The sequence below is a fragment of the Procambarus clarkii genome, chromosome 82, assembly GCF_040958095.1.
Source record: "Procambarus clarkii isolate CNS0578487 chromosome 82, FALCON_Pclarkii_2.0, whole genome shotgun sequence".
NCBI classification, from domain to species: domain Eukaryota; kingdom Metazoa; phylum Arthropoda; class Malacostraca; order Decapoda; family Cambaridae; genus Procambarus; species Procambarus clarkii.
This window is the reverse complement of record NC_091231.1, coordinates 3,951,988-3,966,438: the sequence shown is the minus strand read 5'-3', so window position 1 is coordinate 3,966,438 and position 14,451 is coordinate 3,951,988. Positions and strand designations below refer to the sequence as shown.

Sequence of the window (14,451 nt, the reverse complement as noted above, 5' to 3'; positions counted from 1 at the left end):
TAGAGCATCATTTTTACCCAACGCTTCACATACAAAAATGACCTGGACTGGAGCCCCGAGTAGAGGAAAATGACTGAGCACCAAACTTAACTGTATACCCATGTTCACTTAGCAACAAATGAGGACCTGGTTAGAAATCAGCATAGTGAGATACATAATGGAACTCCTAAGAAAACTGCAAGTAACACAGCATGCTATGAAAGGGGTGAGAAAGTCGATGTGATTCAACCAGAAGTCAGGCCTTGAGTGCATACCAACAATCAATCCAACCTGGGAAACCAAAATCACAAAAAACAAAAACATGCTATGGATTGGATAGAGCAACCCCACAACCCAGCTAACAGAAGAAAGAGGTAAATAATCTCCCTGCTGCACAGGAACTGAAAACAAAAGCTTTGGGTGGGAAGATTAGGTGCTAGACTACAAATTGCTAGACAAACACCGAATTCCATCACCTAGAGATGAGGGAGGGAATGAACAGTCATGGACAAGAAAAATGGTTATTTTTCCCAACAAACGTGCAAGGCGTCAACACCTCAGCAAACCAACATGAAGCCCAGTACAGTAAACTCTAACTACTAAATACAGTATATCAACTCTTTTTGGAACGGGCCTCATACAGTGACAGAGCCTCATAGCAATACAAGATCTAGGGACAACTTGAATCGAGTCTGTTCAGAAGAAGAGCTGAAGTCATGTCAAAATAACTCTGATGATAGTACTGCACTAGAAAATAGGGCCCTGAAACACATGGTGATGCAGATAGTGGTAACAAGATACATAATGCGAACGGCATACATGCTCATGAACCATTAAAAGCACATAACCCCTACACAGGAGCTTTGGTCTAATAAACTGCTGAACACTTAGCTTTGCAAGTTCTTCTGTGTGCGCGATACAAACAGCATCAACAAACCAAACGACAAACCAAAGCCAGGCAGTGTGTAACGAGACCTCATCACCTAGACCAGGGTTCAACAGGCTTGCCATCCAATCGTGGATGGGGAAGTCAGGGGATGGGGAAGTAATTATTTATTAGCTGTCTCAGTTTTGTTTTGGAAATCTGAAATGCTTTCAACACATTTCTTGAGAGAGATTGAGTGTTTTGCTTCCCCTTTTCCTTTCATTTATGGCAGTTTGCTGCGCTGTTCAATGTGAGAGCCTTTATCTGTGGTAGGCAGTGAGAATCCCACAGGTACCTGGGGCCAGATTCATAAAGCAGTTACACAAGTACTTACGAACGTGTACATCTTTCCTCGATCTTTGACAGCTTTGGTTACATTTATTAAACAGTTTACAAGCATGAAACTTCCCAACCAACTGTTGTTATCGTTATAAACAGCCTCCTGGTGCTACGGAGCTCACTAACTGTTTAATAATTGTAAACAAAGCCGCCAAAGATTGAGAAAAGATGTACAGGTTCGTAAGTGCTTGCGTAATTGCTTCGTGAATCTGGCCCCTGATGTCTACTGGTCTCACTAGTAATGGCCAGTGCTGAGGCTCAGGAAAACTACCGAGAGGTTAGCCCATAAAATGTATAACAGGAATGTCTGATAATATCTCTAAGAATAGTAATATAAATCTTCAAGGTCATAATAGTGACCTAGTTAGGATTTAGTGATATGACTTGATCTAATACAACACCAATAATGTCTATCTTGCCACAATAATAAACCAGAATCTAATGGGCTATAAATACATGCAGTTGTCCCCAGTGAATATAACAAATAAAACAAAAGCAAAACAAAAGGAAGTGTGAATATAACAAACAAATTATGTACAGCACATGCAAATAAAAACTTTACTGAACCATTGCAAATACAGTAATAGGAAGCATTTGCAATATTTAAAACGCACAAAAAGGTTTTCTATCAAAAACACCTTCAAGGGAGTAATTTTGCATAAAAATAAGTGTATATAGAGGCTGCACACATAGTGCTACTGTATATAAGAAAGGAGCAACTTAAAAGTGGTCAAGATTCTCTGCGTGCCATCCTGCTCGACACCAGGTGGGACACGCAATGGTGAGAATGAAGGGGTCTTGTCTATCCCATGGTTTGAAACAAAGGTGAAATGCCAAAACATTAGCAAAGTATAAATTACATAACATTAATATCTTATTGTCTAATTATTAACTTTTCTGAATTCCTACCAACCTCTTCCTCTTTCGATAAAATTTAAATAAAACTTTGCATTAATTTTTTACATAAACCAGCTGACAGAATCATTCAGTTATGAAAGAAATTTTGTTACTGTATTTCTGTAACAAAATATAGTATTCGATATATTTATAGTATCTTGAATGAGGTAAAATGTTTAGATAAAATTAACTATTCATTATAACATGCAACTATAAATGCAACATGAGAACCCACTAATTAAAACACTGCTTCTTGTCACTACTGTCATGTAGTATGAGGCTATGAAAGCCATGAAGAGCATTATTGTATAATAATATCTTCCATATGTAAACAAATACATTTTGACTCGTACAAATGCCTGAGAATGGGTAATTATGACTCAAACTCTTAACGGTCCTCTGTTCCATTTTGTACATATATACCTTTTCAGTACAGTACTAATGCATTTCCTCCCTTTTGCAAAGCTGAATCCATTCCAGGGTAACTTACCACAAAACAGGTTCCTTACACTTTATACTGAATACATGCTTCATAATAATGTTTAGTTTAGTGGATAAAAATTAAATTAGATACAATTAATTCTTATTGTGACAGAGTGATGTTTTTCCTGAATGTTGAATAAAACATTCAATTTAAGTTTCAAATGCATTTAAAGAAAGACTTCAAACCAATCAAGATCAACCAAGACCGAGACAAAAAGTAAATAACGAGTTCATTAAGAAACAACAAATATTTTATCTTGAGAATAGATGCAAACCAGCACCATGACAAAAGTCCAACTAACCGGAGTGTTAACCACGCTCGTTAACAGTCGTGTACAGTACTGAAAATCATCCCTGCTTGTGTAGGTGGATATATATATGCTGTACACCATTATATGTAAAGAACTTTTCCCAAAGAAGCTAATGAAATATTAGTAAATTATTGTTTGCAGAGTTACCGTATAATTTGCAGATGCAGCAATTATCCTTATGGCATTTCCCCTTTAGTAAGGCATTTAGTTTCTTTTCACAGTGCAACTCAGTTAGTAACCAATTAAATATATGCAGATCATCATTAAATACAATCTAACAAACTCTGATTTCAGTATTATATTTCCACTAAAAGTTGTTAATGCTCTAAGTTGCATAGATTTACAATTACATATCCAAGTTCCACTGCTGCAACACATGGGAGAGACATTTGTATTCAATGTGATTTAATGTACATTGCTCTTCAGCAAACCTAATGAATTAAGATGCTCATTCTCCTTTTATGCATATGGTATCGACATTCAGGGTGTTCATTAAATTCATAAGTGTAAAGTGTTTAGACTCGATCAATAGTAAATTCTTTAACCGACTTGTTAGTTCAGCTATTTTGTATTCAATACTTATTGGATCATCTCCAAAGCTTAAATAATAATAATAATAATAATTAAAAACTTCAGGCAATAAACCTATGGTATTTTGTATTATGCTAAATCTATGTCTTGTAATGGCAGTAATGATGCTGCCATAGAGAATATGATAATGTCAATGAGAGTATGATGATGTGAATAAGAGTATTATAATGTCAATGAGAGCATGATGATGAGAATGATTGCATGATCTTACAATACAGTATCCACATGCAAATGTAAATATATAGCACTAAAACATCAAGTAGGGATTAGACTTCATTTCAAGATCATGTTTCATCTGAATAGACTCTTTTCTCTCTCTTGAAACTGTTACAGATGAAATTTTATTTTCAAGTAAAGTCTCCTTCTAACTTCTGGTGAAAACAACTTTTTTTTTCAAACACCATACTCAAATATCAGAGGAATGTTTGTTATGTGCATTGATATAATTTATACGGTTTTAGTCAATAAATAATTGTTTATAAGTTTCTTAATTACCCTTGTTTCAATAAGAGCACATCATAATTTGTGCTAAAAAAATGTGCTAATGTTTAAATAAACTTTTATCCTCAATCATTTAAAACATTCAAGTACCATTGTAATGAGCCCTCAAATTTAATGGGTTTAGTATTTAGAAATTCACAAATTTTTTGTCAACACCAAAATTCGATATTCACAGGATTTTTTTTTCTTCAGAGATATTCATGCACAGGCCCTAAGCCTCTGGTTGACCCATTAAGTGTCATTCAGTTTTGCCTTACCTAGGCAGTGGATGAGTATTTATGATTCATATGTTGGCCTCAATAAGTTTATATCCAATGTGTTAAACAACTTCTGCCGTGTTAAATCTCGGTTGTAAACTTGTTTGGTTGGTAACTCTACAATGTGTTAGACAAGGGATGACTGGCATTCTTGCCAGTTGGTTTAGGCTTTAATTCCCATTATCGGGAAAGGCCTGTGTATACATGGCCTGTGTATACATGACCTATATATATATATATATACTGTATATACTTTAGACTTGCACCGAGGTCTTCCCTAGGTCAAACTACCAACCCTCCCCAAGATATAACTTCACAATAGTTGACTAACTTCTGGGTACCCATGTACTGCTGTGAACAGAGCATTAGGTGAAAGGAAATATTTATGACCCACCTGGGAACTAAATCTGAGATCCCTGATTTTGAATCGAGAACAAAGGCAACTGTGTTCCAGAAATTTTTGGGAAAACATTTTTGCTGTATGGCACCTCCCGAACATTCTTGCATCATGGCCCCTCCCGAACATGTTGTAATTTGTGATATAACCGAAGAAGTCAGTTCCCTCACACCACCAGAAGAAATGAAAGCTATTGTTTTCTCTCATATACAGAATTAATGAGTCATGTACAGCAGCATCTCACCATTTAATAGTCAGTTGTCACAGTTCTCCTCATGTGAATGTCAAATACAAGAAGTACTTGAAAATAATGTACATGTAGATGTTTTATCGAGATTGAAGTGAAAAAAAAAAAGGCCTTTTGGAAATCTCTGAACCATATTCTTATTTTTCCATATAACCATTGGTTTAATTGTTGCACATTCGATAATTGTGAGGATTCCAGGAACATATCCAGCAAATATTTAGGTCTTACTGTACACAATGAAACACAGGTGTTGGCAATACTGAGCTCTAATAATAAATGCTGACCTGAGAAACACTGATCATTTTTATGACAGCCAGTTTATTATATACAATACATTTGTATATACTAAAACTACCTTTAAAATGTTAGCAGTGATTACAATATACAGTGAGTCTAATCACTTCTACCTCTTATGAGTTTAACAATGAGAGTCAAAAGCTAAAGTGCATGAAAGTATTCAGGTATCTAATTCTATAACTCAAAAGCTGAGGCATGAACAGAGGTTTACAAAATTATTTAATTTTGTTCACAAAAATACTGTGAAAAATATTATTTTTGCCTTAACTTTTTAATAGGTATTGAATCAGATATGTATATATTTTCATTTGATGGGAAATAAGTTACTCCTGTTCTCTGGCACTTAGGAGTAATAAGAGCATCTTACCCTCGGGTTGCTTGATACCCGGAGTTATACAGCGCAAGAAATCATCAGGGGTCATAAATATTTCATGATCCCCATGATCACCATATACCTTCAGGGTTGCAAAGTACCGAAAAATCTTGTCAGGGGTTGAATATTGCCGTATGCGGTTCTCATACTCAATGATCTGGAAATTATGGTTATGCTGGCTTGGACACGTGTACAACACAAACCTTTAAAATTAGTCAGGACAATTTTATAAATCTAAAAAATTATAATATTTACCAAGAAAAATTTGCTTTCAGCAAATCAGAAAAGTAGATGTATTTCACTGTTTAACTCTACTTAAAATATTTAACAATATCTAAATTAAAACTAAAATTAACACTAACAAACAAAATTTGAATATCACATACCTTTCTATCCCTGAATCCTACGCGTTTGTTTTTCTTTTTCTCACAAACATTTCCTTCTGTGTCAGTCTCTTCAGCAGAGGATTCCAAAGAGCTGTTCTCATCCTCATCTTCCTCCTCTTCTTTAAGCTTATCAGCTTCAGTCATACTAGCAGCATCCACAACCAAGAATTTCATAACCCTAAAAATCATTTAATCTATTAATTTATATCAACTTCAAGGAGCTTGCATTTTTAGATATAATGCATGCCTGCACTAGTATTAACATTTGTTCAATTTTTTATGATTGGTATAGGCGAGATGCATCATAATGGGAGGGGAAAATGGAAGAATAGGGTTTGAGGGGTTTTGTTGTGTGGTCAGGGAAGCAGAGATAATATCAGGTGTAATAAAACTAACTTGAATTTCTTGAGCAAAACAACATACTGTAATAGTGAGCAGGCATTTTGGATTCAAACTGGAATAACAAATGCATTCATAACAAATTTACTTAGTTTTATGATAGGACCACTAAGATGGTGGAAAGAAATGCAAGTCTGCCTGACCATGACAGAAATGGTTGGGCAGATAGCATCTAACTGGACCTAAAATCCCACATGAGACTCCTCTGCTAGTTGGAACATGCACAAAAACTACAAGTATGATCGAAACATTTCCCGACAGGTTGAAAGATGGAAATAGTGGAAAGAGGCAATACAGTGGTACCTCGGAATGCGAGTGTCCCTGTATGCGAGTTTTTCGGAATACGAGCAGGATTTCCTCGAAAAATATGTCTCGGAACGCGAGGGTTACCTCGGGACACGAGTTTGTTGATACGCGTACAGGCCGACCCAGCGCGTGGTGGTTCGGCGATCGTCGCCCCTCCACCCCTCAGTTTACCATTGTCTCGCGCCCAGTGACTACCCCACATCAATTCTTCTCGAGGATTTTCAGTGTTTTGTTGGATTTTTGGTGATTTGACTATACAATTTGTTATTATATATCTCACCATGGGTCCCAAGAAAGCCAGTGGTAAGGATAAAGGCCAGAAAGCCCATGTGAGGATGACAATAGAGGAGAAACAAGAGATCATTCGGACGCATGAGAACGGTACACGTGTTGTTGAACTTTGTAGGCAGTACAACAAAGCCACATCAACAATATGCACTATACTTAAGAAGAAAAATGAGATTATGAGTGCTAAAGTGGCAAAAGGAGTCAGAACAATAACGAAACAAAGACCACAAGTACTTGAAGAAGTGGAAAAGTTGTTATTAATTTGGATACACGACAAGGAGTTAAGGGGTGACAGTGTTTCGGAGGCCATTATTTGTGAGAAAGCCAGGGTTTGGACAGATTTGTGGTGAGGAAATCGAGCAGTGAGCCTCAACCAGGACCTAGTGGCACTCAGATAAAATGTCCCAGGGAGAGCACACCAGAAAGGTCTTCACTGCCTGATGTGATAATGGAAGGGGACTCCCCTTCCAAACAGTAACTCCTCTCCTCCTCCCCCCTCCTCACCATCTTCCATACGCCTACAGCATTCAACAGCAAGGTAAGTAATAACTTGAACATAGTTTTGTAGGTTTATTTAGATGAATTAGGTATAAAAATTTAGTTTGATGTGGGGTTTTTGGGGTAGTCAGGAACGGATTAATTCATTTCCCTTTATTTCTTATGGGGAAATTAGCTTCGGAATACGAGGCGTCTCCAGGAACCAATTAAACTCTTAAACTGAGGTATACCTGTAAATCCATCTAGAGGAATGTCACTTGCGGAATCCCAAATGGCATGGAACTAGGGCCAGAGCCACATAAATGTGCTTACAAATGATAAACCACTGGAAGAATATAAGTACCAAATGCCTGCCATGTTTTTCAAAATCACCTAAGCAAAATAAGTGCATGGAGTAATACATGGAAACTTTAATTTAATGTTAAGAAATACCTCATTATGAGTGCATAATAAGTGAAACCAGGCCACTTTGACCTTCATATTATGTGAAAAAACTATAAAGAACTTATGCAAGAAGAGACATTTTGGGGTGATTATGGATAGCAAACCGTCACGAGAGGATCACATCAAGGGTAGTGTAATATACTACAGGTACCTTGCCTAATTTCAGAACCGTCTTCAAATACATTGATGGCATTTGGTCTTCATATCTAAAAATAAAGTGTCGACTAAAACAAAATGCCCCTTTCTGGGGAGGCCCTGAAGACTCCAGAGCTTAAGCACCTGATACCTGGTTGATTGGTTGATTTTACCGAGATTAGATTTACCTGACTTTACTGAGAACGTGCCTACTGCAATCAGGAAGAACCACACCCCTAACAAAGCAAAACTGGAGACCAAGCTCCAAGCTCAAAAAAAAAGTGTCCAAAAACAGCTCCAATAATGGGAATGGAGAGCACAAAAGAGCCACTGTCTTTGAATTCCAAAATAACCTTGATCCAGTATGAAACTGGGCCATAACATGCTAATACAGTATTTCTAAAACCTGCCCAGGAAGTAATATGTGGTAGCACCAGAAGAACCAAAACATTGGCTAGAAGACATGCACAAAAAATAAGGATCTAAAATAATCAGACATCGAAAAAAGTCAACATCTGGATGTCACAAAGACAGCTCATTAAGTAATCCCACCCCTGCAACTCCTCAAGGAAACCTAGTGGAAGACTAGAAGCAAAATTTAAGCCAAATGGCATGGCCCAAGTGTACAAATGTAGACACGGAGGAGACTTATCTGAAATCCCAGTCAAGCCTGGGACTGAGGGTAGATCGGCACATTTCAAAAGGTATCATACATAACCAGGAAAATTAGCCAAGTCATTTGAAACCTGGTGAGCCAAGAACATTAGCAGATAAACTGTGCAATTGACAAGGGGTTAGGACTGAGATACTTAAAAGAAACCTCAATTGAGAAACTGCCAGCCAAGAGGAAGCAGGTACAATAGTTTTTAATACAACCATGAAGCCAGTGAAAGAGAAAAACCAGAAGTTTTGAACCAAAACAAATGTGAGGACCCAACCTCATAGTAGCAGCAACAAACTGAACTAGACATGCACAGAAAAATTTTGAAATACACAACATTGTGAAAAAGAAATGACAGATTCAAATTTAGAAAACAAAGCTGCCAAACAAATTTACACAAATTCTCTCTTGTAAACAGAGTGGTATACCGATGTAACAAAGTAAATGAGAGGATAATGCATGTCAAAGCTAAACAAACTTCAAAATGTCACATGACAGATACAGGGAAGATTTGTACTACATTTGTACAGCACAAGAAAAGTTATCATCCTGTATCAACATTTAGTTAATTACGCTAAGTAGAAGTAATTACGCTAAGTAAACAAGCTAAATCAGGTGGTGACCTCCACCACCACCTCATTTAGCTTGTTCCAACCATCTAAGACTGTTTGTAAAAGTGAATTTTCTTATATTTCTTCGGCATCTTTGTTTAGTTAGTTTAAATCTATGACCTCTTGTTCTCGAAGTTCCAGGACTCGGGAAGTCTTCCTTATCAATTTTATCCATTCATGTTACTATCTTGTACGTAGTGATCATATCGCGTCATTTTCTTCTATCTTCTAGTTTTGGCATAATTAATGCCTCTAATCTTTCCTTGTAGCTCATGTCCTTCAGCTCTGGAAGCCACTTAGTGGCATGTCTTTGCATCTTTTCTAGTTTGTTGATGTGCTTCTTAGCACTTTAGTCCGGTAACGACGCAGCATTGCGTCAGTGGCTTCGGGAGGGGCGCACCGCGGTTTTGGATATTATATGCATATACTCCTGTAGGGAATTTCATTGCGAATACATTGATACCAAAATGAAAGACCTAGGACCAGAATTGAGGTAACAAAATTGAAAAAGAGTATACCCATTTTATTAGTGCTCACTGGGATTACGTTCCATCACTTTCTCCGTTTGCTGTTGGTGGTACGCCTGGCTTTTGGACTTTATATTTGCATATACTCCTGTAGGGAATTCTACTGCAAACACAATGTTACCAAAATGAAAGACCTAGGACGAAAATTGAGATGTCCAACGTGAAGAGAGTGTACACATTTTATTGCTCTTGCGCGCTTCTGGGTAATACACTTTTACTTTCTCACTTTCTTGCTGGGCTTTTGGGCTTTATGTGCATTTAGTCTTGTAGAGAATTCTATTGCGAACACATTGATACCAAATTGAAAAACCTTGGACGAGAATTGAGGTGACAAAGTTGAAAAGAGAATACACTTTCCAGAATTACCACGCGCTCCTGTGAAACGCTGAAACCCACCCGGGGAAGTGAGGGTCTCGCACGCGCAGTGAATTAAAGTGACAAGATATGGGCACCATACAACCGGTGCATATTCTAACTTTGGCCAAACCAAAGTCGCGAACAATTTCTTCAGTATTTCACCATCCATGTATTTAAAAGAAATTCTGAAGTTAGAAAGCGTAGCATAAGCTCCTTGCACAATGTTCTTTATGTGGTCCTCAGGTGATAGTTTTCTATCTAGAACCACCCCTAATCTCTTTTTTTTTTTATCAGAAGTTTTTAAAGATTTCCCACATAATTTATAGGTTGTGTGGGGTCTATGTTCTCCTAATCCACATTCCATAATATGGCATTTATGCACATTAAATTCCATTTGCCAAGTGGTGCTCCATATACTTATTTTGTCCAGGTCTACTTGAAGGGCATGACAATCATCTAAGTTTCTTATCCTTCTTATTATCTTAGCATCATCAGCAAACATGTTCATATAATTCTGTATTCTATCTAGCAGATCATTTATGTAGACAATGAACATCACCAGTGCAAGAACTGAACCCCTATAGTATTCCACTTAGGACATTTCTCCAGTCTGATACAATGCCTCTGATTACTGCCCTCATTTTTCTATCAGTTAAAAAAATTTCCATCCATGTTAGAAGCTTACCTGCCACCTCTCCAATATGTTGTTTCCAGAACAATCTCTTATGTGAAACTCTGTTGAAAGTCTTTTTTTTTTTTTTTTTTAGGTATAGATAGATCAAACTGTTCTCGCAAATTTAATAAGTCAATATTGACTTATTAAATATGTGCATAGGTGACATACTTAACATAATAGTTTCCCTTGAAAAGCTTCATAGAAAACACCGACCTTACCTAACCTACTTAGTATGTTAAGATAAGCATCTTATTGCTTCGTAATTACAATTATTACCTAACCTATACCTATAATAGGTTAACACTTTCGCGCTATCTGGACGCGCCGGCGCGTCCCGTTTCGTCTAACGCTAACGCATAGTGGACATAAAGTTGAGTCCTCTTTTAAAATATTTGTATAAAATTCAATTTTTATCCGATTTACTTTGGGTTTGTTTCACACTGCGCGCTATGAGGCTCTCTTTCTCACCACTAGGCTGCATGGTACAATAAGTTCATGAAAGGTGTGGATAACTTCGATCAAATGGTATTTTGTCCCAAACGGGTTGCAGGTGGGTGACTTTAGCCGTTTATACTGGTAATGCTTCCCCCATATCATGTATTATATGCATATGTCTGTTTAGGGAATTTTATTCCGATCAATATACAACCAAAAATAACTGTGTGCAACAAGTATAAACTTGACAAACATAACAAAAGTAAAAACATTTCGTGTGTGTTTGACGCTCACTGATATGTTCCAGCGTTGTTTTATATTTGCCGCTATTCTAACTTACGCTTTGTTGATATTTTTTACCTATGGGCACATAGAACATTCTATTGCGAACACATTGACACAAAAATGAATGACATACATAGAAAATTAATGTCATGAGAGTGAAATAAGTATAAACTTTCAAAGCGCCGAGCGTCGTCCCATCACCGATACCGGGTAACAATTTCACCACTTCCCACACTCTTGCGGGCGGGCCGCATCATTATTCTACGCTTATATTCATATCACCGTGTTGGGAATTTCATTGCGAGTCCATTGATACCAAAATTAACGCTGTAGAATAAGTGTGGAGGTGATTACAATCCCAAGAGTAAAAACATTTTGTTGCTGATGGGCGCTCACGGCGAGTCATCTTCGTAGTTATTTATTTGGTGCTGGTATCCCTATACGTTTCGTGACTTTTTTTACTGATGTTCTTCTAGAGAATTTTATTGCGAACACGTTGGTACCAAAATGAAATACGTAGCATGAGAACTAAGGTCAGAAGAGTAAAAAGAGTATACACATTTTTGTTTTTACGCTTAAGCGATAAAAACGCTGCGCGCACATTCGGTTGGCTGAGTGACCTTTGCGGAAAGCGCGAAAGTGTTAAGTAACAATTGTAATTACGAAGCTATAAGATGCTTATCTTAACATACTAAGTAGGTTAGGTAAGGTCGGTGTTTTCTATGAAGCTTTTCAAGGAAAACTATTATGTTAAGTATGTCACCTATGCACACAACTAATAAGTCAATATTGACTTATTAAATTTGCGAGAACGGGTTGAGATAGATGCAGTCAAGCCAACCATCTCTTTCCTGTAAAATCTTTGTGGCTCAATCATAGAAACTGAGTAAATTCGATACACAGGATCTTCTAGATCAAAAACCATACCGTCTGTCTGATATATAATCTCTCTCCAGGAGTTCCACCCATTTAGTTTTAATTATTTTTTTCAATATTTTGACTATTACACTTGTCAATACTACAGGTATATAATTGGTGGGGGGGTTCCAAGGGGTGGTCATAGCCACTTCAGAGACGCTGTGTTCAACGCTGCCATATCCACCTTTGGCAAGAAGACCAGCAGGTCGGCAGACTGGTTCGAGGCTCACTCGGAAGAGATGACGCCTTTCATCGAAGAGAAGAGAAACGCCTTGGCAGCCTACAAAGCCTGCCCAAGTTAGCGCAACTTACAGATCCTTCGGGCCGTCCGCTGCAAAGTGCAGCAGAGCGCCAGGCGATGCGCCAACAACTATTGGCTCCAGCTCTGCTCCCAGATACAGACTGCAGCGGATACAGGCAATGTAAGGGGAATGTATGACGACATCAAGCAGGCCCTCGGCCCAGTCCAGAGGAAGACCGCTCCTCTGAAATCTGCCACTGGCGAGGTGATTCAGGACCAGACACTGCAGCTGAAGCACTGGGTCGAGCACTACTCTGAGCTATACGCCAGGGACAATGTGGTCACCAAAGTCGCCCTGAGCGCCATTGAGTGTCTGCCTGTGTTAATGGAGCTCGACAGCGAACCGACCCTGGAAGAACTCAGCGATGCCCTAGACTCCCTTGCTTCTGGTAAAGCTCCTGGCAAAGATGGCATTCCTGCTGAGACCTTGAAGTGCTGCAGAGGTAGCCTGCTCATGGAGCTGCATGAAATTCTCTGCCTCTGCTGGGAAGAAGGAGAGGTGCCACAGGACATGAGGGATGCCAACATCGTCACGCTGTATAAGAATAAAGGCGACAGGGGCGACTGCAACAACTACCGTGGAATCTCCCTCCTCAGTATTGTAGGAAAGCTGTTTGCTCGAGTCGCATTGAAGAGGCTCCAAGTACTTGCAGAGAGAGTCTATCCAGAATCACAATGCGGATTCATAGCTGGCAGGTCCACCATCGACATGGTCTTTTCCCTCAGACAACTGCAGGAGAAATGCAGGGAACAGAAGCAGCCACTCTTCGTAGCCTTCATAGATCTGACGAAGGCCTTCGACCTCATCAGCAGGGATGGCCTGTTCAAGATCCTCCCCAAGATCGGATGCCCACCCAGGCTCCTCATCATCATCAGATCTTTCCATGAGAACATGAGGGGCACCGTGGTCTTTGATGGCCTAACATCAGACGCCTTTGACATCCGAAGTGGAGTAAAGCAGGGCTGCGTACTGGCTCCAACCCTATTCGGAATTTTCTTCGCAGTTATGCTGCAGCACGCCTTCGGATCTGTCATGGAAGGCATTTACCTCTGGACCAGGTCAGATGGAAAGCCCTTTAACCTCGCCAGGCTGAGAGCCAAGACGAAGGTTCGGCTGAGGTGTCTGCGCGACTTCCTTTTTGCCGATGACGCAGCAGTCACTGCCCACTCAGCTGAAGACCTTTAACGGCTCATAACCCACTTCAGCGAGGCCTCTCAGGCTTTCTGACTCACCATCAGTCTGAAGAAAACACAAGTCATGGGACAAGGAGTAGACTCCCCACCTGACATCGGCATCTCCGATTCCAAACTGGAAGTCGTTCACGACTTCGTGTACCTGGGCTCCACAATCTCTGACTCCCTCTCTCTTGATACGGAGCTAAACAAACGCATCGGTAAGGCATCTACTACCATGTCCAGACTGACAAAGAGAGTGTGGGCCAACAATAGGCTAACTGAGTATACTAAGATTCAGGTTTACAGAGCCTGTGTCCTGAGCACTCTCCTTTATGGCAGCGAGTCTTGGACACTTCACGCCCGCCAGGAAAGACAGCTGAATGCCTACCACATGCGCTGCCTTCGACACATCTTGGACATCACCTGGCAGGACAAGGTGACAAACAACAAC

The 14,451-nt window shown here is 39.1% G+C and overlaps 1 protein-coding gene across 10 annotated transcripts in view; it reads right to left on the bottom strand.

Annotated features, from left to right (window-relative positions):
• Window positions 1-14,451, bottom strand: part of MICU1 (Mitochondrial calcium uptake 1) — a 68,435-nt gene that overhangs the window by 49,837 nt on the left and 4,147 nt on the right. For 7 of the 10 annotated variants that reach the window (XR_011225254.1, XR_011225253.1, XM_045752218.2 and 4 more), the window contains exon 4: window positions 5,984-6,161. Coding sequence is in view for 8 of the 10 variants with exons in the window: in XM_045752218.2 (XP_045608174.1) it covers window positions 5,984-6,161 (178 nt within the window). In the remaining 2 variants the exon portion in view is untranslated. Of the gene's footprint in view, window positions 1-5,591; window positions 5,755-5,983; window positions 6,162-14,451 lie in introns of all 10 variants that reach the window. The other 3 variants (XM_045752217.2, XM_045752222.2, XM_045752223.2) reach the window with 1 other exon arrangement.